General features: G+C 45.8%; 1 protein-coding gene across 6 annotated transcripts in view; it reads right to left on the bottom strand.

Moving 5' to 3' along the window:
• The window catches only part of MROH7 (maestro heat like repeat family member 7), a 55,471-nt gene that overhangs the window by 15,258 nt on the left and 12,824 nt on the right, over positions 1 to 27,389 (bottom strand). For all 6 annotated transcript variants that reach the window (XR_004325033.1, XM_032494338.1, XM_032494341.1 and 3 more), the window contains 12 exons: positions 19,197 to 19,270; positions 17,078 to 17,161; positions 16,087 to 16,166; positions 15,677 to 15,806; positions 13,714 to 13,809; positions 13,115 to 13,219; positions 12,770 to 12,905; positions 9,030 to 9,142; positions 8,474 to 8,650; positions 7,925 to 8,079; positions 5,407 to 5,545; positions 2,171 to 2,361 (listed from right to left, as the gene is read on the bottom strand). Coding sequence is in view for 5 of the 6 variants with exons in the window: in XM_032494338.1 (XP_032350229.1) it covers positions 2,171 to 2,361; positions 5,407 to 5,545; positions 7,925 to 8,079; positions 8,474 to 8,650; positions 9,030 to 9,142; positions 12,770 to 12,905; positions 13,115 to 13,219; positions 13,714 to 13,809; positions 15,677 to 15,806; positions 16,087 to 16,166; positions 17,078 to 17,161; positions 19,197 to 19,270 (1,480 nt within the window). In the remaining variant the exon portion in view is untranslated. The remainder of the gene's footprint in view (positions 1 to 2,170; positions 2,362 to 5,406; positions 5,546 to 7,924; positions 8,080 to 8,473; positions 8,651 to 9,029; positions 9,143 to 12,769; positions 12,906 to 13,114; positions 13,220 to 13,713; positions 13,810 to 15,676; positions 15,807 to 16,086; positions 16,167 to 17,077; positions 17,162 to 19,196; positions 19,271 to 27,389) is intronic.

Here is a 27,389-nt window from a genome sequence, read left to right as displayed (position 1 = left end):
AGCCACGATCCCTCTGAAGGCTCCAGGGGAGAAGGCTTTCTTGCTTCTTGCAGCATCTGGTGGCTCCCAGCATCCCTCTGCTTGTGACCACATCACTCCCATCTCTGCCTCTGTCTTCACATGGCCTTCTCCTCTGTGTAGGTGTATCTCCTCTTCTAAGGACACTTGTCATTGAATTTAGGGCCCACTTGCTTAATCCAGGATGCTCATATGTGAAGATCCTTAATTACATCTGCAAGGACTCTTTCTAAATAAGGTCTCAGTCATAGGTTCTAGGTGGGCATGTCTTTTGGGGGCCGCCACTCAGCCCACCACACCCAGGTACCTCCTCGTGGCTTTTCTGGTCCCCTTCAGCCTGGCGCTCGCCTGCCTCTGCTTTTTCAGTCTCACAGTTTGCTTCCTGAGACGTGGAGGTGAGGGTGGACATTCAGGCTCTCTCCTGCTCCCCCGTGCGGCCTCAGGTGAGTGACACCCTCCAGGTTGGGAGGTCACACCTCATCATTCAACAGTCAAAGATTTTCCTGCTACGTGCTCCTCCTTCTCCTCCAGCACCTTCTCCACTTTCCTCCAGTTGTGTTTTCCGCAGAGCCCACCAGCTTTCTGAGTTGAGGTGATGCCCTCAGGGAATCAGAATCAGTGCCGCAGCCTCTACACGTGGTGTTGTGCTGTGACGTGATCCTGTTTGGTCCCTACATTTCACAGGCGAGGGAACCAAGCTGCCAAGAGGTTGAGCTGGTTTACCAAAAGTACAAAGCACTATTACAGTGCAAATCCAAAGTGCACTGACTTCAAGCCCACCTACCCAACTGCTCCCTCTCTGCCCTTCAAAGTGCACCTTTCTGAGCATAACACACAATAGAAGCCAAAAAGGAAAAGACTGAGAAACTCGACTACATAAAAATTTTAAATTTCTGAACAGCAAAAGACCATAAAATAGTTGCAGGTTAAGTGACAAACTGGAATACAAATGACAAAGGGCTAATGTCCTTAATAAATAAAGAGCTCTTAGAAATTAATAAGAAAAAAATCCCAATAATCCTATATAAAATTAGGCAAAGAGCAAGAACAGGTTGCTCACAGAAAAGGAAACACAAATGGCATTTAAACTTCAACCTCACTCATAATAGAGAAATGCAAGCTAAAATTACAGCAAAATACCACTTTTTTCAACTTTCAGATTGGCAGAGATGAGACTATTTTATACCACATTGTGCTGGTGAAGTTACAGGGGTAAAAACAGCATCATATACTACTGGCAGCTGTGCCCTCTGTGGGAAGTAATTTGGCAGACTGGGTACTTTAGAAGGTACTTCATTTTCCTTTTCGTCTTTCACTGGTCCAGAACTTTTTCCACCACATAGTCCTCTTCCACTATAATATTTAAATGCAGAAACCCTTTGATGCACCCATTCTACTTTCTACTATGTATACAGTCACACATCTGCATAGAGACATACAAACAAACTCACTGCAGCATTGTTTGTAATTGTAAAATGCTGTGAAATACCTAAACCAATAGGATCCTGGCTAAATAAATGACAGTATGTTGGAATTCTACGCAGAGGGATACTATGCAGCTGTTTAAAATAAGGAGGTAGCTCTGTATGTAATGATCTCAGAGAGATGGTATAGGACAAAAGCAAAAATGTTTAACTGTGTAAATTCCACTACTGTTGGTGTAAAAATAGAGATTGTGAACATGTGTTCTTATCCTTGCATCAAACACTTGGAAGGGCAAGAAAGAGTGGGTTGTTAGGGCAGATAACTGGGGCGAAGAAAGGAACAGAGACTCCCTTTTAATGTCTTTTGAGATGTTTACCCACGTGCCCTTAGTTTTTATTCCAATTAATAAATCAAAATAAAATGGTTGGGCCTTGGATACAAATCTAAAACAAATAACACCTCTAGGGAAGGAAGAGGAAAACTGAATTGGTGAGCTCCGTGGGGGAGGCTGACTCTTCCTAGCTGTCCAGCACTGAGCAGCAGATACACACAGCAGGTGCTCACAAACAGTGCTTGAACAAACGATTGGCTCTCGCTCATAAAAGCATGCTTCTGTTTTCCCTTCTAGTCCCAAAGCTAATTTCTGCTGATCGATTGCCCTAAAGGCTTTTGGAAGGGCCCTTGCTGGTGGCTCTCCCTGCCGCCCAGGGGGACAGCTGGTGCATACCGTACAGGTACAAAGCTGGAGGGCTGCGCGTCCTTCTTGGCTTCATTGCAGGAGGCCACGTGGCCAGGCAGGTTGAGGCCAATGTGGTAATGGACCTGAATGAGCAGGGCCAGGAGCAGCTGGGGGTAGATGCGCCTCACGCGACCCATGCATCTGTTGATGGACAGGAGCTCACACAGGCCGCTGGCTGCCTGGGGACAGAAGGGAGGCTGGTGGGAGGTCCTGGCGCTCATCCCAGCGCTCCTGGTGGGCCTGGACTGCTTCTCTAGGAGGTTGGCCCTGGATCGTTGCTCTCCTTTAGCCCCCTTTGGGCCAGCCCAGATCCCCACCACCACTGCACCCCAGCTCCCAGCTCTCTGGGTGACCCTGCCCTAGAACAATCAGAACGACCTGCTGATGTTGACACACCAGTGGAAGACTCATGGTAGAAGGATCCCTTCCTACATTGGGTGGGGAGGAGACACGCTCAGAGGAGTGAAGAGACTTGCCCAAGGTCATCCTGTCCCTCAGGGCTGAACTGGAACTTGAACCCAGGTTTTCAGAGACGGGCTGTAGTGAGCCTCGCATCTTCCTGATTCATAACACAGGCACACAGACGGTGAGGGGGCACCAGCTGCCTCTTCATTTGGGGCCATTAAAATAGGCTGCCCTCACTGCCTCCTTCAGTGGCCAGCAGCCAAGAGAAACAAACCCCAGCCTGAGGCGGGCGCCAGGCAGGACCAGTCCTGGACTCTGCTGCTCCATGCTCACCTGCCTCACATCCTACCCATGGCCCCACACCAGCCCTCCAACGTCCAGGGGAGTTGAAGACAGACTTTGGCTTTGTTGGCATTTGGCCCATGGTATTCCCTGGGGCCCAGTTTGCACTCACCCTGCAACTTCTCCACCTGCCAGTCCTGCTCTGGTCCTGACCTGGGCCCACCCCTCACACTCAGCCGCCCAAGTCCTCTTTAACTGGCAGGAGGACAATGCGGGGGTAAGGGAGGTGATGGGCTGGGGTCCACAAGACCTGTTGGCTCATTCTGGCTCCACCACTCCCTGCCCCTGTCTGGCTTCAGACTCATCCTCCATAAAGTGGGGTTATGGTCCTAGTCCCACCAGCCCCACAGGTGTAGTAGAGGTTGAATGAGAGGAGAGGTGAGAATTCTTTACAAAGAAATGGTCAAGATCTGCCACCAAGACCCCGTGCAGCTGGCCAAGGGAAAAGCTTCCAATTGTGACGTGAAAGAACCCATGGCATGTTCCCATGGAAACACGTGACTTCATGTGGGTGGGTGAGAACAAAAAATGGCAGTGGTTTGTACTTTAGGAAGCCCTTTCACATATTCTGTCTCACTCATCTCAACAGGTAGGATAGATAAGGCAGGAGTTATTACTGCCCATTTTACAGATCTAAATACCAAGGCTGGAGAGGGGGAAGGTCCCAACCAAGGTTACATAATGAAGCAGTGGCAGAGCCAAGACAAGCCTCTTGGACTCAAAGCCTTTACATTTTTCAGTAACCCAAAGCTAATGGCTGCATCCAAAGAACACAGTCAGTGTGCAGAGAAAGTCTGCAGTGGTGTGCCACAGGGCTCTGCTCTTGACTTAATCTTGCTCAGATGGCCTCTCAACACCATCAGATAAAAATCAGTCCAGGCTGTACTTATGCTTAAACTAGGCTTGTTGAACAAGAAGCATGGATGGGTGCCTCAAGAATACACCAACACACACTGACTGGAGGAGTGTGTAAATGCCCAAACCAGGGAAGGAATGGGTGCTGGTGCTTATTCATAGAACTCAGTGCTGGGGGAGAGAAGCAGAGGCAATGGTGGTAAGGCATGGGATTTGGGGGAGGAGATCTGAGTTTGAGTCCTGGCACCACCGCTAGCTGTGTGACCTTGGATGAAACATGGAATATCTCTGAGCATCAATATCTTCCTCTGTAAAGGGATCATCCCATCCACTCCTACATCATCACGTCTTTGTTTATTTTCTTTCCTTCCCTTCTTGCTCTCTGCTGAAGCCCCAGAACTTATGAGTGTGCCTGGCACATAGTATGTGTTCGATATCTGTTGAATAAATAAATCAATCCAACAAAAAATTTGAGTGTCTACTCTGTGCCAGGTATACGTTAGACTTTGGGGATATCAGGCTCAGGCACTTAATTCATACATCTCACAGATTAATCAAATGACTCCCCACCCCCTCTACACACACACTATTGTCAAGTCACAAGTAGAGTAAATTCTCTCAAGATAAAGTATGTGAAGCAAAGTATAATATGCACAGATTTGATCTGGTCAGGGAAATCAAGAGGGCTTCCCTGAGGAGGTGATGATTTGAGTTGAGAGCTATGGGATGAGCGGAAATTAACTTGGAGAGTAGGCTAGGCAATTGAAACAGCATGTGCAGAGGCCCTGTGACAGAAGATAGCACAGTGTGTAAGAAGATCTGACAAACAACAATGAGGCTGGAGCCATGCAAGCAAGAGGAGCATGGAGTGTAGTGAGGCCAGCAAGGGGCACAGGGCTTTGCAGCATAGGTAGGGGCACTGTGTTACTCTCAAGGGCAATGGGAAGCCATTGACGGGGTTGAGGAGACCAGATGTGCATTTCTCAATGGTTTTTTTTTTTTTTTTTTCATCTGTGGTACAGATTGGAGGAGCTCAAGTGGAAGCAGGGAGATAAGTGAGGGTATTACCCAGCTGGCTAGGACCAGGGTGCTGGTGACAGAGGCAGAGAGACACCTGTCTGTCCACCTAGCCTTGTTCCTGCAGTCAGAGCCCTTTCCCTCTGTGTTTCCAGGGCCGACCTCTGAGACTGGCAGCAGAAGCGATTAAACATTTTATGTCACTAAATGGATGAATGCATTACCACGTTTCATTTTCACAACTGCCACAGGAGGCAGGGATCATTATTCCCATTTACAGATGCAGAGACTGAGCCTCAGAGATGCGAAGTGACTTGCTCAGGTTACAAAATAGTAATGGAACAAAGCCAGTTCTCAGACTAAGGTCTGCGAGTCCCAGGTCATTCTGTGCCCACTCTTCCAGGCTGCTGCTGTCACCGTAAGTAGCAGTACTGTTGTCATCCAGTGGATCACAAACAAGAGCCCAGAGACAGAGACTTGCTCAAGGCCACACAGCTAGTTCTTGGTGGAGCAGGGACTAGAAGACGGGTGTGCGGAGCTCAGCGGGAGGGGAGGCAGGAGGAGGGCAGGATGGGGCAGTGGTGGGGCAGCCGTCAGGTCCTCACCGCCAGGGGCACAATGGAGGCCCGGCCCTTCTTGGTGACAGGCTTCTCCTTCAGGCTGGTCAGGAGCAGATCCAGGAGGTCTCGGATGTCACAGCTGGGCTTGCGTAATATCAGCTGCCTCCACATCTCTGCTCCATTGCTGGGGAAGCAAGGGTGGCAATTGTTAGTGGGGACCAGGACAGTGGGGCCCACCCTACCTCCCAACTGTTTGAGGAGGGAGGAGGGAAGGTGCCTTTGAAATGACGTCCATGCGTGCACCAGCAAACTTCTGGAATGGTCCAAAAAATACTCCCTAAGAGGCAGGGGGCTAACAATTACTGAAAACCCATTTCTAAGGTAGCATGCCAGGTGCTTTGCATACAATTTATTACTTCAGCAAAGATTGAGCATCTGCTGTTTGCCAGTAGACATGAGCAACATATTCAAGACACTCAAGGTCACTGAATTCATACAATGACCCTCACAGTGAGTTGTTATTCTCATTTTACAGATGTGGAGTTAAGGCTCAGAGAGGTCAAATCACCAGTCCAAGACCACAAAGCTAATAAGCAGCAGAGTTCAGCAGTGACCAGGTCTGATAACTCCAAAGCCTGTGCCCATTCCTCTATGCCAAGACGTCCTTTGGGGCCTGGATCTTGCATTTGTCACATAATGTCAAGGAGCTCCCACTCCTGTCCCTTAGAAGGCAGTGCAGCAAGCAGGGGAAAATGTCCATCTGGGACGGCGGGCACCAGACTGCAGGCACTCTTATCATGGGGAGGTGACAGCACGGACAGGCCAGTGCACTAAAAGGTTAACAAAACCTTTTTCCCCTTCTGCTGGAGATTTGAACCTTCCATTAACTTTCTAGCTCTGTTTCCCTGGAAACCTGATAAAGATAGTATGTCAACTATGTTGCTAGGCAACATTGCTTATGGTAAAAATGACCCAATTGGTAAATTGGGCCTGGGCTGGGAGAAACTATAAATTAATTCTAAGAACCACTGGGGACGCTGTAGCGTTGAGCTTCCCAGGGTGCAGTGACTCTTGTGACTGGGTTTGTCCCCGTGGGGATCCTGGACACAAAGTCTCTAGAGTTACCAGTAAGAGATAACCAGTTCCTTCGAAGCCACAGCCACACAAGCCAGAGCAGCTCCTACACCGACCCCCTGGGAGGCCCAGTGCCCAGCCTAGGGTGAGGGAAGTGAGGCATCCAGAGTACAGTGTTTAAGGAGGCCCTGACTCTCAGGCTCATGCCAGGGCAGGTGTGGCACCTGAGAGCGAGGCCTCCTTAAATGCTGTCCCAGCTCTTGTCTGGCCTGCTGCGTGGGCTGCTGCAAGGACACTGCTCTGTCTTATATCCTGAGTAACTGATGTCAGGTGTGGCCCTGGCAGTCTTATGAGTCTGAGTGTTTAGTGACTCCAAGAAAAAAACCTTGGTAGGCAGTGAAGCCAGAAAGGGTTAAATTCTTCCAGGTGGGAGGTGGAGGTGTCACCCCAGCCCTCAACATCCCAGCTGATTTCCTTGGCTTCTATGACTGACGCCAACTCTCCTGGTTAGAAGCACACCCCACTTGCACAGCTCTTCATAATTTTTTCCATTTACTCTCAACCAACTACCTTAAGATATGGGTTCCACACTTCTGCCTGGGTTTTGTTTTTTTTTAACTTTTTATTTATTTACTTTTTTAATTTTTGGAAGAAGGTTTATTTTTATTAGGTTTATTTATTTTTATTTATTTATTCATTCACTGGAGGTACTGGGGATTGAACTCAGAACCTCGTGCATGCTAAGCGTGCACTCTACCCCTGAGGTATACTCTCCACCCCCTCTGCCTTGTTTCATTCATTCAAAGCTGTAGGAACAGTTTCCTGGGCTGGGAGGCTGGAGGAGTCAGACTGGTGTCTCCTGCCCATGAGCTCATCACTGTCTGGCCACAGTCCCCTCGGCGCATCAGACCAGAGCTCCCTGCAGGCTGACAAGATGGCGCGTCCTCCCTCACAGGCCCAGGCCCGGACAGGCACTCAGCATGGCTGGCTGCATTACTTGTCATGACCACTCATCTGGGTGAGAATGCAGGAATTATCTCCTCCTTTTGCCTATGGGAGAGAACTGAAGCCTAGAGAGGGCAAACAGGCTACCCAAGACCACATAGCAGCTAGAAGCAGAATCAAGACCAATGCTGTTCTCCTCTCTGCAGCATCACTGTTGAGCTCTGAGCTTAGACTTGGTCATATTTGAGTTTAGGTCCTCATCCTGTTGCTTGCTCAGTAGGGGCCTAGAGCTGGAAACTTCCCCTGAGCCTCAGTTTCCTCATCTGTAGAACGGGGTGGTTTACTAGCGAGAATATGTAAATGTGCACACCTGGAAATGCACAGGAAGGACTTAGTAGTTGTCATATGCACCACAGATCATTGAAGAGGGGCCACCTGGGAGGGCGAGGGGTCCTCTGGGTAGAAGGAGGGATTCCTAGCCCAGGAGGGGGGCTGCTTCAACCCTCTGAGATGTTAGTGGCTGGAAGCCCCCCTCACTTGGTACCTGTCCAGCGGGAGGGGGCACATGAGCAGGGCCACAACGACCTCGGTCATGAAGGAGCTGGCCAGGAGGGAAATGGGCAGCAGGGCCACCTCGCGGGCCCGGGGCTCCTGGATGTGGCTCAGATGCACATAGATGCCCTGCATGATCTCTGGGATCTGGGTGCAGCCGGGGCAGCCGGGAGCAGGCAGAGGGCCAATTGGAGAAGGCAAGGGAGGGAGGTGTTGGGGAGCAGGGACACGGGAGGAGGAAGGAAGGAGGTGACAGGGGACGGGGAGAGAGAGGGAGAGGAGGGTGCACAGGAGAGAAATCGGGAGACAGGTGAGCAGAGTGCCTGCTCCTTCCCTGGGGATGAGATAGTTTGTCTCTGTTGCCCTCCCCAACCCCACACCAAATAGTTGAGTTGTCTTAGGGGCTGGTAAGTGAGTTCTTTCTCAACCTGCAAGTTGGGAGCCCCTAGAATTCAGCCACCACCAGCCCTTCCCTGTCTGAGGGATGAGCAGGCCCTGGGGGGGGTCTCCCAGCCCAGCCCCTACCCCCAGGGGGTCTTACCACCTCTAGCGCCCTGTGGCAGTACCACTCCAACACCGAGCTGAGCATGACCTCCGAGGCTAGCTGCATCATCTCCCCCGACTCCTTCCCCAGAGCCTCTGAGCCACCTTTCAGCCCTTCTAGGGCTGCTAGCAACAGGTCTTTTACCTGCTGGGGCCCCAGGAAGTCTCCAAATTCCTGAAACAAAAGTGCAGAGATGCTGACACACAGGGACAGACCCAGAGCGGATGTACAAACACTGCCAGACTCGCAGATGTCAGCAGGGAGGGCTGTCTGCTCTGCTAGTGAGTGTTGAACCATTTGGGGAAGAGCTACAAAAGAGGAGGCGACGTGGCCCCTGCCCCGAGAGCTGGGTGACACAGCCCACACGCTGGGGCACAGACCAGAGGGGCTGGGGCACTCAGGATGGGCCTCTGTGGTTGGGAAAGGCTTTGTAAAGGGTACTTGAGCCTGGAGGGATGGAAGGGGTGGAGGAGGCTTGGGGTGGTCTGATGCTGCCCCTCCTCCCTCCTCCTGTCCCAGGAGGGCTCCGGGCTGATGGACAGCAGGCAGTCACCGCAATCACACGCAGAATGTTCTGGCATGGGCTGACAGGGTTGTAGGGCCCCAGGAAACGCTTGTTGCTCTCATACAGCTCCTTCTTATTGGTCTCTTCCTTATCTCTGGCTCCTGCAAGAAAAGAACCTTTTCAGTGAGACCTGACCACCTATTTTTTTTTAACTTTTTGTTCAACATAATTGTAGGATGTGCATACATCACAGGTAACCAGCCTGATAAATTTTCAGTGTACATATCCACGTAGGTGGCACCCAGGTTAAGAAACAGAACACGGTCAGCACCCCAGAAGGCTCCTGTGCCCTCACTTCAGTTCTCTATCCCCCTCCCCCACCCATAGTAACCACTGTTCTGACTTCTAAACCTGTAAGTTAGAGCTCCTTGCTGGACTTTTTATAAATAGACTCCTACAGTATGTTATCCTTTGCGTCTGGCTTTCACTCAACATTATATGGGTGAGATTCATCCCCACTGTGAGGTGGGAAGCCCCATAAAAAGACCGGCAGGGCCCCCAGGCAGGGCCACTACTTTCCTGCCAGCACCATCCAGTTCCCTGGCCCAGCGGCTCTATCTCACTTTTTGCCTCTGAAAGGGCTTACTTCTAGGAAAGTAGAACTTACCCCTAAAATTCTATTGGTTCCTGAGCTCACTCCTGATTGGTTATTTCCTTCACTCCTGATTGGTCCATTTCCCTAACTTCTGATTGGTCCATTTGTAGTACTTCACTTGCACAGAGCACACTCCTGATTGGTTATTTCCTTCCTCCTGATTGGTCCATTTCCCTCACTTCTGCTTGGTTATTTCTCTCCCTCCTGATTGGTCCATTTCTATAAAGCTTGTTCCTAATTAGTCAACATTTTGTTATACCTTATTTGCATATGATGTTGCAAAGTGTAAACTGGCAGCCTATAAAAGCCTTTGTAAACGTTCAGATGGGGTCCACAGCTTGGAGTGTTAACTTCTCTGGGCCCACTGGTGTGATAAACCTGAGTTCTCCAACTCTCCGAGTGCCGATCCAGGTTGCTGTCACAACTGAGCTGTAACACTGAGCTGTAACACATTTTTCTGCAACAACTGTTGCAAATTGCAGTGGTTCATTGATTCTCAGTGCTATATAATTTTCCATGGTATGAATATACTACAATTTATTTATCTGTTCTCCTTCTAATGGAATTTTGGCTATTTTGCATAGTGCTGATATGAACATTCTAGTATATCTAGCCCGTGACTTTTGGTGAATGTGGGTACCCATTTATAGGCATGTAGCTAGGAGTGGAACTGTTGTGTCCTAAGGTAGGTACGGGTTCAGCTTCAGGGGATACTGCCAAACAGTTTTCCACAGCGGGGGCCAATGATGCTCCCACCAGCAACGTATGAGATTTGCAGTGACTTCATGTCTCACGAGTGAATGGTCTGTTCCATTTTTGTCATTCTGGTAGGTGTGTGGCAATACCTCTTTTAAACTGCAATTCCCTTAACCCTGGCATTCCCAATCCCCTTTTTCTGTTTTTTTCTTTTTTCTTTAATCCTTCTCATCATCCAGCTTATTCTATGCATTATTTGTTTATTTTGTTCACTGTCTCCCGACCACAAGCAGGTAAGCTCAACAAAAGGATTTTAATTAATCTTTTTTATTCTGTGTCCCCAGTGCCTAGAATAGTACCTGGCACATGGGGGCTCCTTATTTTCTGTTGAAGGAAACACATTTCAGGCACATTCCTGAGCCTTACTGTGACCCGGTTTGGGTCCTACCTGGATCCCCCAGAATATGCAAGACACAGGCATAAGAAAGGGCCACTGAGGCAGAATGACCATCTGGACCAAGTGTGTGGGTTGTTTGTAAAGGGAAGGAGCTTGAGACCTGGAATCAGGCAGACCTGGGTTCAAATCCTAGCTTTGCTGCTTCCTACAGTCAGGGGGCCTGGACACACCACTACACTCCTTGAAACTCTAACAGTGTGGCTTTGTCCTAGATAAATTACAAGCTATCCAGTTAAGTTTGAATTTCAGATAAATAAATAATTTTTAGCGAAAGTATGCCTCAAATATACCAAAAAGCATTTATTGTTTATCTGAAATTGGGATGTAACTGGGTATCCTGTATTTTTTTTTTCATTTCAATCTGAATTTTATTTTATTACATAAGCATTGTATTTTTAAAATATACTTTTATTGAAGTATAGTCAGTTTGCAATGTGTCAATTTCTGGTGTATAGCACAATACTTCAGTCATATAGGAACATACATATATTCGTTTTCATATTCTTTTTAACTGTAAGTTGCTACAAGATACTGAATATAGTTCCCTGCACTATACAGTATATACTTGTTGTTGGTATCCTGTATTTCCATTTGCTAGATCTGGCAATTCTAATTTGATGTATCAGTATACTAAGACTGATCATTAATATGGCTCATACCACCTTCACCCAACACCCAGGGGGTCTGAGTGGTTCCTGGGCAGCAGTGGAGATCTCCAAGGGGCTAAATCTTTGCCCCAAACACTGGAGAACAAGAGAAGCAGGGACACCAGACAGACCCCAAAGGCTCAGTCTCATAAGATGATCCTTGTAGGGTTGGGGAAAAGGAAACTCAACTGGACAAGTACCTGTAACTTGTGGAACGAGCTGGTCTTTTATACATATGTGATCTCATTTAATCTTCCAAAAACCTTGTGAGTTACATCCTACTATATTCTTTTTACAGATGAAGAGATCTAGGCCTGGACAAGAAAAGTACTCACCTGAGTTCACACAGCTAGGTATGGCCAGAGCAAGGTCTTGTACCCAGGGCACTCTGACTCCAGAGCCAGGGATGTTTGAACAATATGCCAAGGTCCCTTGGTTTGGAGCAGAGTTGGGACTATGGAGAAAGGAAAGAGGCAAGTAACAGTTGATACTGTACACCCCTAGGTGCGGTGCCAGCTGGGTATCTGTGTCAGCCTATACCATATCGCTAGCACCCTGCAGCTGAATACAGAAATATTCTCCCACCTACAGGTTTTAGCCTCTCCAGATTCTAAGATAGGACCTCTTCTTTGTTTATTCATCCAATAAACATTCACAGAGCACTCACCATGTGCCAGACCCTGGGCTAGATCTTGGGAATGCAGTGGTGAGCAAGACATAGCTTCAAATGGAGCTATAGTCTAGTGGGGAAAATAGACCAAAAAACAGGACATTGGGGCTATCATGTCTGGGTGTACATGGTGGTGTGGGAATGTGAAAGTGAGAGTCACAAACTAAACTTGGTAGGATGAAGAGAGGCTTAAAGAGAAGCATTGCTTAAATCAAAACAGGTGTTTTCGGCGGGGAGGGGATAAATTGGGAGTTAGAGATTTGCAGATACTAACTGATACATATAGAAGAGATAAACAACAAGTTCATGCTGTATAGCACAGGGAACTATATGTGATACCTTCAGTAACTTATGGTGAAAAAGAATATGAAAACGAATATATGTGTGTTCACATATGACTAAAGCATTGTGCTGTACACCAGAAATTGACACAGCATGGTAAACTGACTATACTTCAATAAAAGTATATAGATACAAAAAAACAAAACAGGTGTGTTGTAGCCTCTGTCTCCTGATTCTGTGGGGACTAAGGCTATACGTGGGCTTCCACCTGTGCTGGGCTCCTCCATCTCCCATCAGTGTCTTGTTGCCAAGGCTCCAGTCAGTCCCCAGGCTGAGCACCTGCTCAGAAGCCTGGTTTCAGAGGCACTTGAAAGGGCTTACGTTTTTGAAGCTCCAAGATGGTGTAGAGGATGGTGATGCCGTCTAGAGCCTCGCGGCCAATCTCCTCGTCAGGATCCCCGATGCGAAGGATGAGCCTCCCCAGCAGAAGCCCCAGTGCCAGGAACCCCGAGGACATCTGTTTGTGTCATAATCTTAGGAACTGAGACCTACAGGCTCAGTAATGCTGTTCAGTAAATGGGGACAGAGCTGGATGGCTTGGCCCTGATAGCGGAGCCCTCTGAGGGTAGTGAGCCCCCCGGGAATCTCTGGACAGAGGCCCAGGCTCTGTCAGATCTGGGAATATTCTCCCTAGGAGTGTCCCCCCACTCTCCCAGGGCCACTCACAAAGAAAGGCAGGGTCAGAAGCGCGTGGTTCAACACAGAGACACAGCTTTTCACAGCCCGTGCTCTCTCGTGGGCCTTCCCAGAGTTCATCCAGGGCCCCAGTGGCTGTGAGGAGAAGGGCAAGGCTCAGATCTACAAGCTGGATGCCAGTCTCTGCTGCCTGGGTGGGCAGGCCAGCCTTCACCAATCATCAGGAAGCTTCTGGGGAACATAGGCACCCACCACAGTCCTCCTCCTCCTCTTGGAGCCGAGGGAGACGTGGGGTTCAGAAGCTGAGAACAGGACTGGAAGACCAGGGAGGGCAAAGGGCGATGAGGAGAGAGGTGAAAGGTGAGAGTCTTCAGAATAAGAGACAGACAGGGACAAGAGCTTAGAGAGCAAGGATTTGGGGGCAGTTACGGTAGGAGAGGGGATAGGGAGGGAGTGAAGGGACAGGAGTTTGGAACAGGTCCTGTGAGAGGGACAAGGAAGCAAAAACCTAGCATGAAGTGACATCCTGAAGTCAAATTTTCTGGGTCCAGCCTACCACCCCCCCAGTCCACTTCTCCTGAGTCAGTTCTCCATTCTCCTCCACCCGTCCTCTCCTCCCTGCCTCATACCTCCAAGATGCTCTTCAGCCCAGCAGGAGTGGGATCCTCAACAAAGAGGGTGTTGAGCAGTGTCTGCAGGGCATCCAAGGTCTGACGGTAAAGTATCTGTGGACAGGAAGAGGACCAAGCCACTAGGGGGCCTCTGGAGCAGACCCAGCCCCAGGCAACTCCTGGTGGGGGTCAGGGGAGGAGGGGGGTACTCAGACCCAGGAGAGCTGCTTTCCCGTCCCACCTCTGAGACTAACTTGTGTAATATTAGACAACTTACTTCCCCCCAGGGGTTACAGTTTCCTTATCAACAAATTGGTCATTATTATCCCTGTGTTTCTCAGGTTCCAAGGGAGGAAGCAGGGGCCCAGCATTTACTGAGAATCCACCTTGGGCCAGGTGAGTGCCTTGTGGCCTGCACAAGCGTATCACTTTATCCTTAAAGTGTTTTTCTCATTGTACAAATGAGGAAACTCTCATCCAAGGTCACACAACAAGGAAGTTTCCGTTTGTAAGGAATAAATGAGAAGATCAGCGGGGAAATGCCCTAGAACAGTAAGAGCCAGATAAACAACGACCAGCCTTACTTTTATCATTGTCTCTAGGGAAATGCTCTGATTCTTTGTTAATTGCTACTCCTAGACCCAAATAGATTGTCTAAGTTGCCCCTTCCAGGAGCCATCTCTCTCCTTCCTCAGCCACACTACAGTCCTGGAATTGTCCTAGCATTACACATGCACAAGGCTGAGCAGTGTCTTTGAGACCCTCTGTCCCTCCTGCCTCCCCTCTTCCCACTAGCTCCCCACATCTATCTTCCAGCCATTGTCCAGGCTTCCTGAGTCCACGCACACCGGGGTTACACCACAACCACCAAGCAAGCCTCATTCGCCAGCTACCTCCTCCTTCCTTCCCATCGGCCACCCATCACTGTGCAGCACTGACCTCTGCTGGCCTTGACTGGTACCACAAGAGGACTGCCCTTTCTCTTGGCACCCAGGAGGGATTCCCCATCTCTCCTTTGGATCTTCTCTCAAGAGCACCCCTCCAGGGCTCAGAGCCCTCAGGCTGTGGCTGGTCTGGCATCCACTGCTCTCTTGCTTCACCCTCTGGACTCCAGCCACACTGCCTCCTTCACATCCTTGCAGTCACCATGTTCTCTCTGTCCTCAGGCTGCTGCACAGGCTGTTCCCTCTGCCTGGCATGCTCTTCCTTCTGCCATCCCCTTCAGCTAGTTTGGTCTTCTGTAGCCTTTCACCTCCAGCACCACGACCCCTGACCCCCAACATGGTCATGTCTCCCCACTCCAGGCTCTTTATAGTACCAAGTACTTCTTGCTTGCAACATTTACCATTGTTGTAATTTTGCATTTATTCATACCATACTTTGATAATGTCATCTCCTCCCTACCCTCAGCCCTACTGGACCTCACCCTGCACTTCGGGAGTAGGCACTCGGTTAATATGTGCTGAATGAAAGGATGCATGCATGTGCCTCATCCAGAGCTGAAATCCCTCTCCTTCAACCTCCCCAACTACCCCATTCTACAGGAAGGCTCATCTCTGCTCACTCCTCCTGGGACAAGACTGCAGGGTTTTGAAGATGCTCCTGGGAACACCTGAGGTTCCTTTTCCTTTCCCCAACTCACCCAGTCCTCAGGCCTCCTCCTCCCAATCCTGGCCATGTCCTGAGGCCATGCCAACATCTGCCCACCTCCTTCTCATAGGGCAGATTCTAAAGTGGACAGAGTGCTTCAGTTGAGGGATCTTTTATTCTGAAGATTCATTCATTCACCAAGTATGTATCAAGTGCCTACTCAGGCCAAGAGAGGTGAGGTGAATTACCCAAGCTGCTTGGATAGGAGGGTAGAAGATCTAAATCTACCTCCCAGAACACTCTTCCTCTCCCTGTTGGGAGTTCGGGAAGGCGTCTCACTCTGGGGATGCTGGACAGCCCTGAGACCCCTCTGGGAAGGGCCTTGCCTCACCTGGATGGCCTCAGCCTTGGCCTCGTCTTTCTCCTGCATGGCCTGCACAGAGGGCAGGGAGAAGACACTCTTCACGCACGTGTTCACCAGCTCGAATCGTTCCCGCATGCCCAGGACAGGCAGGGAACGACTGGGGGAGAGACAGAAAGCAGGGGCATGGAGTGAGGTGAGGGGCTGGGGCTGGAGGCAGGAAGCGAGGGATGCAGGGCTGGGATGAGGGCTTCTGGTGATTCATATTCACAAAAGGGTGAGAAGAGGTGGGGAGGAGGAGCAGAGTAGGGTGCAGGGCAGACAGCCCTGGTAGAGGCTGGGCCAGGGGAGAGGAAAAGGCCTGGGAGTGGGGTAGGGGCACAGTCAGAGCCCAGGGGTAGAGGAAAAGGGACTGGGGGTAGGGAGGGGGCCGTGGGTACCTCAGCTGGGTCAGGGTCTCCATGGCTTGCTGGCGGATGGAACTTGAGAGGGAATCCAACGGTTCCTCCTGGATCTGCTTCTGAACAGGGGACCATGGAGGGGCCGCTGACAGGATGTGAGGCCACCCCTCCTCACGGCAAGTGGGCCGCAGCAGCCCCTCAGCCTGGGCAGCCGCCACACCCTGCCTGGCCTCCAGTGGGGGAGCCAGCTGACTGCTCAGACCCTGTCCAGATCAGTTCAAGGCCACCAAAAACACGCCAAGCCCTAACCCGCTGCATCGCCACGTGTACGGCTCAGCAAAAACGGTGCCAGCAGCCCAGTGGTGGGGAAGCCCATTTAAACCAGGGACTGGCCCAAAGCAAAAAACTCCATGCAGAGCCCTTGAAAGTGGTCCAGCTGAATTCCTTTAAAATGTCCTTCTAATTAATTCTCTTTTGATCTAGCACCTATAAGCAGTAGGTGCTCAATTAATGTTAAGTAAATGAAGGCATCACAAGTAAGGATTTTTTCCCCCTCTCTTTAGAGCTAAATATAATTCTAGAAACTTCAGTGATTATCCTAGCCCAAACATTCTTGAGGACAATGGGAAGTGACTGAATTTAGGAAAGTGATAAGGAAACTCTCAGAAGTTCCCCACCAGGAGAAATTTCGGGGGAAAGAATGTAGAAAATGATGACCGCTCCCACGTTCCTAAGGCTTTATAGTGAACTAGCCTTTGGGTTCTCACCACCCAACAAGCCAAGGACACAGATTTTATCACAGTCGTTTGTAAGGAGTGAGGCTCAGAGAAGGGACATGGCTTGGTCGAGCTCCCTCAGGGTAGGTGGGGGCAGTTAGAGGTGGAGCTGAGACTCAAGCCCGTGTCCTGTGCCTGACTGTCCTCTCTCCCCCTCACCTCCCCCTCCACCCGGCCTCATCAGTAGGTGGTGGACTCAGGACCTCCGCCCCCTCCCCACCCCAATGCCACAGCCCCGCCAGTCGCTCCCGCACCATCATCTTCTTCATCATGGTCTTCTTCTCTTCTTCCATGTTCAGCACATCCGGGTGCTTCTGGAGGCTGAGGACATTCTCGACCTCAGGGGCAGCAGAGATTAAAGCCACAGGGTGAGAGCCCTTGGGGGCTGCTGTAACAGCCTCTTAGCCACTTGCCACCTGCAGGCAAGCAAGCCTCTCCTCCCCAGCTGCCAGCCCCCAGCATCCACTCAAGAGAATTGAGAAACCACAGGGGAATGTGGGGTGGGGTGAAGATTTGAGAAGATCGTGGTGGCAGCAGGGAGGTTGAGGGGATAAACCCTGTAGACCAGCATTTGGGGAAGGACCAGATATCAGGGACCGCAAAACACTCTCTCCTCCCCAACCAACTAAGGGAGAAGAAGCAGGAGCTGATGGGACAGAAAGGGTCCCAACACCTCCAGCTGAAAAGCCACACTTAGTAATATCTCCTAAAGGCCTTCTAGTGTCCACCCTGGGCACATACCAGTCAGGCTAAGGCATTCTGCTACCTGAAGGAGGGAGTACATTGACCAATATCCAATTAATCTATTCTTATTATCTTAAAACAGAAGAAGAAAAAAAATTGAAGTAGATAACATAAAGTTCTTTCCCACCCCTCCTGTCAAGAGGACACATTGCTCTTGACTCTGGGCTCATCTGAACTCTTGTTTGGACCAACAGAAGGACGTGGAAGTGGTGTTGTGCCAGTTCCTGGTCTAGCCCTTAACCTAGCCACCACGCTGCAAGGGAGCCCAGACAGACCATGGGATGAATGATGGCACCAGCTGGAGAGAGATCCCAGAAGATCAGGGTCACCAGGGATGTTTCAACCCCTCTGAGTGATCTCAGTCTACACCACACAGAACAGTACCACCACCCCACTTGGCCCAGTCCAGTTTCAAAATTGTGAGAAATTGGGCCCCTCCTATACTTACTCCCCTGGCAGCCAGCATCAAATTTTAAACCACTAAGTTTGGGGGTGGTTTATTAAACAGCAACTGATCAACTGTAAAACTGATGGTAGAGGGAGGGGCTAATTTAGACTAAAAGTCAGGGAAGGCTTCTCAGAGGAGGTGAGTCCCAAAAGACAAGAAAGAGATAGCCATGTGAAGAACTAGAGGGAAAGTCTGCCTGTGTCCCCAGACTAGAACGTCAGCTCACTGTTGTATCTCTAGTGCCTGAGACAGTGCCTGGCACATAGTAGGGACTCAATAAAATTTGGTTGGCAGCAATAAACCCTCTGGGTTGCACACACCGTGCCCAGTGTTGTGCATACATTACCTAACACAGGCCTCGCTTCAACTTTAATATGCCCATATAGATGAGAACAACCTTTCTGACAGAAGAAGAAAGTGCAAAGGCCCCTGAGGCAGGAATGTGTGTGGCATGTGTGAGAAACAGAGAAAGACCTGTGTGGCAAGAGCAAGGCAGACAACTGGGGGAATTCCAGAGGATGAGTACAGATGCCCCCAAAATGCAAGACCTCTTCTTAGTCTTGTCACCCTCTCCCCACCCCCAGGCCCACTCTGCACTGCCCTGGGGGCTAGAGCTTCCTTTAAAGCAGCTTGTGGGCAGTGCCACCCTTCTGCACAGCCTGGGTGGATCACCTGCCTCCACGCTATCTGACAGCCAGGCTCACCTGCACTCTGAGTGCCACACTCGTGTTCAGCAGCCTGACCAGGCCGCCCCCACCGGCCCTCACCAAGTCCTGCAGATGCTGGCTTTCTCTGGCTTCCCAAGGCCTGCTGCATGGCCAAGACCTAGGTTGGGCCTGTGTCCTGAAAAAGGTCATTCCCAGCTTTTCTTCCCCTCTTAGAGACCCTCTCACAATTCATTCAGTTGTTTAAAAAACTGTTACGAGCTCCTATGACGTGCCAGACACTGCTCTAAGTGCTGGAAACAAGACAGACAAAAATCCCTGACCTATGGAGGGTGGATTCTAGTGCAAGAGACCAACAGGAAATAAGATGAACCAGTAAAGCCTATTGCACATCAGATGGTGATGAGTACCATGGAGGACAGAAGGGCCGGGCAGAGAAACAAGGAATGCTGGGGCAGGATGGGGGAGAGGGGTTGCATCCCAGGAAAGTCAGGTGGGATTGGGCAGGACACATACCAGATCCATTTTGTTGCCATCCTCGCTCTGCCCTGGCACCTTCACCAGGCACGAGGCCACTTCCTCGAAGGTTCCTGCACATCATAGTTACATTGAGAAAAGAAGAGGGAAGGTAAAGATATGGTGTAGCATTGTCCCGTCTCCCCTCCCCTACTGGGCCCCTCCAATCTTTACTCCTTCAGCAGCCAGACTGAGCCCCCATCCATAAAACCCTTCAGGGACTCCCCATTCCACTGAGCATAAAACTAGCCTCCTTATTAGTGCCTTCAAGGCCTTGCGAGTTCAGTCTCCCCCACCCTCCTCCCCAGCCTCACCTCCCCCTGCTCTCCTCTTGCTCACCATTCTCCTGCCACACAGGCCTCCTTCAGGCCCAGCAAGCTCCCCCCCAGGGCCTTTGCACAGGTGGTTTCCTCTACCTGGGCTGCTCTGCTGCCATCCCCTGTTGTCCAGGTAGAGCCCCCTCCTTCAGGTCTCTGCTTGCCTGCCTGACCTTCGGGCTAGCGGAGGGCCCACTGAGATCCTCCCATGCATCCTCCTATTCTCTGCTTTCAGTTGTCATCACAATTTAAACTATTATTTGTTATAGTAGATGTATGCTGTTTTGTCCCTCTCAGATTTCCTCGTCTTCTGAAGAAGCCCCTGGTTTTCCTACGGGCTACCCATTCCATGTAGCTAGGTGAAGCTGAATTCTGCAAACCCCACCCATCACCCCTTTCCAAATAAGAGTGGGCTTTACACCTGAAATTGATATAATACTGTAAATCAACTATACTTCAATAAACAAACAAAGGTGGACCTGGAACCCATGCTTGGCCAATAATAGATTCCCATGCCCTCAACCAGAGTGACTGGTGTAGGTATAGGCCTACGCCGCTTGGATGAGCAGGGCCAACAGAGCCTTTGACTTAAAGGGGCTGAGGGGAAGCCCAAGGAGAGACACCCTGGAACTTCAGAGGCATCTTGGCTACCAGAAGCTACTGGAGGATGGAGCCCACAGTGAGAAGCAGAAACACCTCAACAACAGTGAATGCAGTAGCACCAAAATCTTGGCTTCTAAGTACCATTTTCCACTAAAAGGAACGAGGCCCCTTGGAGAAATGGCTGGTTCTAGGACCTGGGCAGAGAAAGTGCAGGATGAGCCTGAGACCTTTTGTACCAGAAAACAAGGAAGAGAGTTCAAGAAATTATGGGGACATGTCAAAAAGACAAAGAAGCTTACTCAAAGGGGATTCCACTGGTCAAACTGGGGGAAGTTTGATCATCACAATAAATGACAGCAGCAACAGATTAGAGTGTAAACTAGGAAACCACAAGTCCACACTCATGTAAAGTAAATGAACAAACTGAAAGTTCGATGAGGAATTGGATATTTACATAGTTTCTAAGTATCTCCCTAATATTTTTACATACTAGCTAGTACGTAATATTTATTACAAAGGGGTAAGTAATGACTTCATAGTGGAGAGCCTTGGCAGGGACCATTGTACCCAAGTGATCAAAGCGAACAGCACCAGTAATGGAACAAATCAAAACCATACGCCACCAGAGAGGATGCAGTGAGAAAACCCCAGCATCACGTCCGTGCTATTCCTGCCACAGATGTATGACGTGAATCTGATCATGAATAAACATCAGACAAACCCAAATTACAAAATAGCTGGCTTCTTAGCTTCAGGTATATCAAGGACATGACAGTCAAGGACAGTCTGAGAACTGGGGGAAACAAAACAGACTAGACAAAAAAAGTACAATGAGTGATTCTGAGCTGGAACCTTGTTTTAATAAAGAACATTACTGGGACAATTGGTGACATTTGAATGGGGCCTGAGAATTAAACAGTAGCCATGTATCATTATTAATTTCCTGATTCTGACAGTTAATTTTTGTCCCTTTTTTATAAGAAACACATACTAAAATTCAGAAGTCACAGGGTATCACTTAGTAACTTATTATCATATTATTCAGAAAAAAATTTTACACTGTACTTTCAACTTTCTTGCAAGTTTTATTGCTTTAACTTTTTTTTAAAGAATGAAGGAGAAATACAGGTATTTTCAGACAAAAATGGAAAAAATTTGCCATTAGCAGAATTCACTAAAGGAAATTCTAAAGGATATGCTTTAGGCAAAAGGAAATTAATCCCAGATGGAAGGTCTGAGATGCAACAAGCAAATAAGGAAAAGAAAGAGGTTAATATTTGGGCAAATATAAAAATATTAACTATATAAAATAATAATAATGTTTATTGGGTTAAAAAAAAAAAAAGAACTAACATACATTACCAGGAGAGAATATTAGTTGCAGGGGAGGGTATTAAATAGAACTAAATTGTTTCTGATTCTTAAACTGTCTGGAAGAAAGATAAATGCATTGATTAGTTTAAAACTTTGATTAATTAAATATACATATTGTAGCTTCTAGATAGTCACTAAAAAACTTAAAACAGTATATAACTTCCACACAGTAGAGGAGAAAACAGAGAGGAAAAAACAACCAAAAAAAAAAAAAAAAAGGAGAAAAAAAGAAACAGAAAATGCAGAACAAAGAACACAGACATAAGATGATAGAGATCAGCCTATTCATAATGACATTAAATATAAGTAGACCATGGGTTGGAAAACAGTATTATAAAGAAGACACTGCTACATAAATTGCTTTGTATTGTCAATGAAATCCCAAGGAAAATCTAACCGATTCTTTTTTTTTTTTATGGAAATTGACAAGCTGTTTGTAGAATCTATACGGAGAACTAAAATACTTAGACAATCTAGAGAAAAAACAAAGTTGGAGGACTTACACTACTAAATATTAAGACTTACTCTAAAACACATTATTAAGGCAACAGTTAAGGATAAAAAACAAAGGAACAGAAAAAGTCCAGAAATAAACCTACGTATATGTGGTCACTTGGTTTATCTCAAAGGTGACACTAATTCAGTGGGGAAAGTATAGTCTTTCCAATAAATGGTCTGGAGCAATTAGATACCCGTACAGGGGGAAAATGAACCTTAAGTCCCTCTCACACTGTTTTCCAAAATTAATACATGATGCAATGTGTAAACGTAATGTGAAAGACAAAACAATAAAATTATAGACAAAAATATGAGACTATTTTCTCAAGATATGGGTACACAAAGATTTGTCAGAAGAAAAATAATAGCCCCCAAAATTGATATATTGGGTTCTTTAAAATTAAGAATTTTGTTCATCAAAATATTTCATCAAACCACAGACTTGGAGAAAACAGTTACAATACATATCTCTGACAGAGAACTCATACATGGATTATATAAAGAACTCCCACATATCAATAAGAAAAAGACAACCCAAATTTTTTGAATCAGCAAAATACTTGAACAGGCACTTCATTAAAAAGGATATACAAAATGACAACAATCTTATAAGAAGATGCTTAACATCAGTAATCATCAAGAAATGCAAATTAAAACCACACCAAATATCATTAGACACCCACCAGAATGGCCAGATTTTTTTTAAACTAACAATACCAAGTGAGGATGTGGAACAACTGGAATTCTCACATGTGAGAAGGTAAATTAATCCAATCACATTGAAAAACTGACAATATCTACTAAAGCTAAACATATGCTTATGCTCTGACCCAGCAATTCCACTTCTAGATAAATAAGTGTATCTGTGCACCAAAAGACATGTACAAAAATTTCAAAGTAACTTTAATCATAATATACAAGAAGTAGAAAAAAATCCTAATGTCCATCAGCAAAAGAATAAATTGTGGTATGTTCATAAGAAGGAATACTACAGAACAATAAAAAAGAATCAACTATGATACATGCAACAACGTAAATGAATCCAATAGGCACAATGTTGGGCTAAAGAAGCCAGAATCGAAACAGTATCTACAGTAGTAGCCTGTTGATAAGAAGATCAAAAACAGGCAAAACTAGTCTATGGTGATATAAACTAAAAGAATTATTACCACCATGGTAGTTGATAACTGAGGGCAGTTGTGCCCCCCATGGAACACTTGGCAATGTCAGAGACATTTTTGGTTGTCACAACTTGTGTGTGTGTGTGGGGGGGGGGGTACTACTAGCATCTACTGGGCGGAGTCCAGGGTGCATCTTTTAATGCACAGAACAACCCACACACCTGCATCCACACAACAAAGATTTATCTAACACAAAATGTCAATAGCACCAAGACTGAGAAACCCTGCCCCAGAAGAAGGGGTATCGACTGGAAAGGGTCACAAGGGAAAGTTCTGGGCTGCTGGAAAAGATCTGTGTCTTATCTGAGTGGTAGTTACCAGTGTGTATACATATGTCCATCAAGCTGTATCTACAACTTAAGATTGGCAGTGCACTTTACATATTTTACTGATACATGTTACATATCTTTAAAAAGATTTTTAAGGCTAATACAATTTGAAAATACAATGTTTTTAAAAATTCAAATGGACAAAAATGCTCCTATTAAAAAAATAAGGTTGACCCTAAATAGCCAAAAAAATCTTGAAAAAGAACAAAATTAGTAGACTCATATTTCCTGGTTTCAAAATTTACTACAAAGCTATAGAAAGCAAAACAGTGTGGTGCTGGCATAAGGACAGACATATAGATCAATAGAATAAAATAGAAATAAACTCTCATATATATGGTCAATTGATTTTTTACAAAGTTACCAAGACCATGCAGCAGAGAAAGGATGGTGTTTTTCAATAAATGGTGCTGGGAAAACTAGATGTCCACATTCAAAACAATGCAGTTGGACCCCTGCCTCATATTATATACAAAAATTAACTCAAAGACTAAACTTAAAAGCTAAAACTATGAAACTCTTAGAAGAAAATACAGGGGAAAATCTTCATGACATTGGATATGGCAACAGTTTCTTGAATATAACACCGAAAGAACAGATAATAAAAGAGTAGACAAATTGGTTTTCAACAAAATTAAACTCTTTTGTACATCAAAGGACATTATCAAGAGAATGAAAGATAACTCACAGAATCAGTGACAATATTTATAAGTCATATATCTGATAAGGAATCAATATACAGAATACATAAAGAACTCCTAAAACCCAACAACAAAAAACAACCAAATCTGAAAATGGACAAAGAATTTGAATAGCTCTTTCTTCAAAAAAGACATACAAATGACCAATAAGCATATGAAAAGATTCTCCACATCATTAGTCATTAGGGAAATGCAAATTAAAAGCACAATGAGATACTACTTTACACTCTTTAGGATGGCTACTATAAAAATGGTTTTTAAAAATGGAAGATAACAAGTGTTGACAAACAGTGATTTAGTAATGCAGAATTTGGAACCCTCAAGGTACATTAGAGCCTTTGCATGTTGCTGGAGGGAATGCAAAATGGTACAGCTGCTCCAGGAAATAGTTTGTCAGTTTCTCAAAAAGCTAAACATAGAATTACTATATAATCCAGTAATTCGACACCTAGTTAAATATCTAAAGGAATTGAAAGCAAGGATTCAAACAGATACTTGTGAGCAAATGTGTACAGCAGCATTATTCATGATAGCTAAAAAGTGGAAACAACCCAAATATTCATTCATGGGTAAATGAACAAATAAAATGCTGTACATACATTGGAATATTATCTGACCATACAGAAGCATGAAGTACTGACACATGATACAACATGGATGGACATTATGCTAAGTGAAATAAACCAGGTACAGAAGGACAAATGTATGATTCCACTTCATGAGTTACCTAGAGTGGGCAAATTCATAGATCCAAAGTAGATTAAAGCTTACGAGAGACTGGAGACAAAGGAATGGGGAGTTATTGCTTTATGGTGAGACCTGCTACTTGGGATGATGAAAAAGTTTTGGAAATAGTGGTAATGGTTACACAGTACTATAAGTGTGACTAAAGCCCCTGTATTAAACACTTAAAAAATGGTTAAAATGGCAAATTTCTGTTATATTTATTTTACTACAATTTTTAAAAGATTAATAATGTAATATACCAAAAGCCATTGAATTGTACACTATTAATTGGCAAATTGTATATGTGAATTGTCACAATAACTTGACTCCGCATGCAATGGAATGAAGTTGGACCCCAATTTCACATCATATACAAAAATTAAAGCAAAAGGGAACAAAGATCTAAATTTCAGAACTAAAAATAATAAAACTCTTAGGAAAAAACATAGGCATAAATCCTCATGATTTTAGATTAATAATTTCTTAAATATGACACCAAAAGCACAAGCAATGAAAGAAAAAATAGATAAACTGGACATCATTGAAATTAAAAACTTTTGTGTTTCAAAGGACACCATAGAAAAAGCAAAAGACAACCCTAGGTTAGAAAATATTGGCAAATTATATATCTGATAAGGTGTATATCTTATCTGGGGATAAGGGATAAAACTTATATCTGGAATATATAAAGATCACTTACAATTCAATAATAAAAATACATGTGACCCAATTATTTAAACAGGCAAAGGATTTGAATTGACATGTATCCAAAGAATATATAGAAGTGGCTGATACGCATACAAAGAGTCATCCAGTATTATTGCCCATCAGAGAGATGCAAATCAAAACCACAGTGAGATACTTCATACCAACGAGGATGGCTATAATCGAAAAGACAGATAGTAAGTGGGAGGTACAAACTATTGGGTGTAACATAGGCTAGAGGAATGTACTGTACAACACGGGGAGTATAGCCACTATTCTGTAATAACTATAAATGGAGTGTAACATTTAAAATTGTATAAAAATGTAAAGTTTTTTAAAAAAGGATTCCTAGCTTTTTGTTTAAAAAAAAAAAAAAGACAATAATAAATGTTGGTGAGGAGGTGAGAATGTGGAAAAATCAGAATCTTCATACATTGCCAGTGGGGAGTGTGAAACAGTTTAGCCACTTTGGAAAGCATTCTGACAGTCCCTGAAATAATTAAATGTAGAGTTATCATACGACCTAGCAATTCTACACCTAAGTATATACCAAAGATAAATGAAAACATACCCATTCAAAACCTTGTTCATGAAAGTTCATAGTAGCATTATTCAAAATAGCCAAAAGCTAGAAACAACCTAAATGCCCATCAAATGATGAATGGATAAAACAAATGCAGTATATCCATACAGCAGGATATTATTTAGTCATAAAAAGTAATGGGGTACATGACAAATGTTATAATATGAATGAATGCTGAAAACATTATGCTGAATGAAAGAAGCCAATCAAAAAAAGGACCACATACTGCATGATTCCATTCATACAAAATCTCCAAAAGAGGCAAATCTATAGAGACAGAAAGTAGATTAAGTAGTTGACTAAGATTGGGGGGCATGTGTGTGGGGGGCATGTGGGTTTTCTTTCTGGGATGATGAAAATGTTCTAAAATTGATTGTGGTAATGTTTGCACAATTCTGTGTATATTTTAAAACCATTAAATTGTATGCTTTAAGTGAGTAACTTTTATGATACGTAAATTTTGCCTCAAAACTGTTTTTTAAAAGAAAGGTCAACTTAAATAAACAAAGTTCCTCTACATCATCAGTACAAAATAAGAATTGTATTAGAAAATAAGGTATGATTCATGGTAGCAATAAAAACTCTAAAGCACCCAGGAATCCACCAATCCAAAATTGTACTAGTCTTTTATGGAGGATTTTTTAAATTCTAGTAAAGGATAAATCCTATATAAAGTGAAACTTGAATAGATGGATAAATTAATAATATTTTAATAAAAATGCCAGAAAGATTTTTTTGAGGACCTAGACAAGTATATTTTTAAATGTACATGGAAGAATGAGGGTGTTCTAATAGCCTCCAGGGCATGGTGTAGAATTATTCTGAGAACTTTAAAGAGGTATTCTCATGCTATCAGATATGAATGCATATCTGCAAAGCCATAGTAAATTTTTTAAATCGCAATATGGTATTGATGTACAAACAAACAACAATGTTTGGAGATATAAATAAGGAGATCTTTACAACATCAAAAACTGATGGGGGATGAATTTACAGATCATCCCCAGTCATCAGAAGTAAGAGACAGATTCCAGATAGGACCCCAGGGCTTCACTTTGGTGGGGATCTCAGAAAAATCAATAGAGGCATGCTGAACCTCAAGCCTGCCTGTTCCACCCATCAAACTTTGACCTGAGAAGCTAGGGCTGAAATTTATCAAGAAAGAAAGGAAGGTAT

Source organism: Camelus ferus, chromosome 13, assembly GCF_009834535.1.
Source record: "Camelus ferus isolate YT-003-E chromosome 13, BCGSAC_Cfer_1.0, whole genome shotgun sequence".
Lineage (NCBI taxonomy): Eukaryota > Metazoa > Chordata > Mammalia > Artiodactyla > Camelidae > Camelus > Camelus ferus.
The sequence above is the reverse complement of the archived record's forward strand: the minus strand, read 5'-3'. Positions and strand labels throughout refer to the sequence as shown.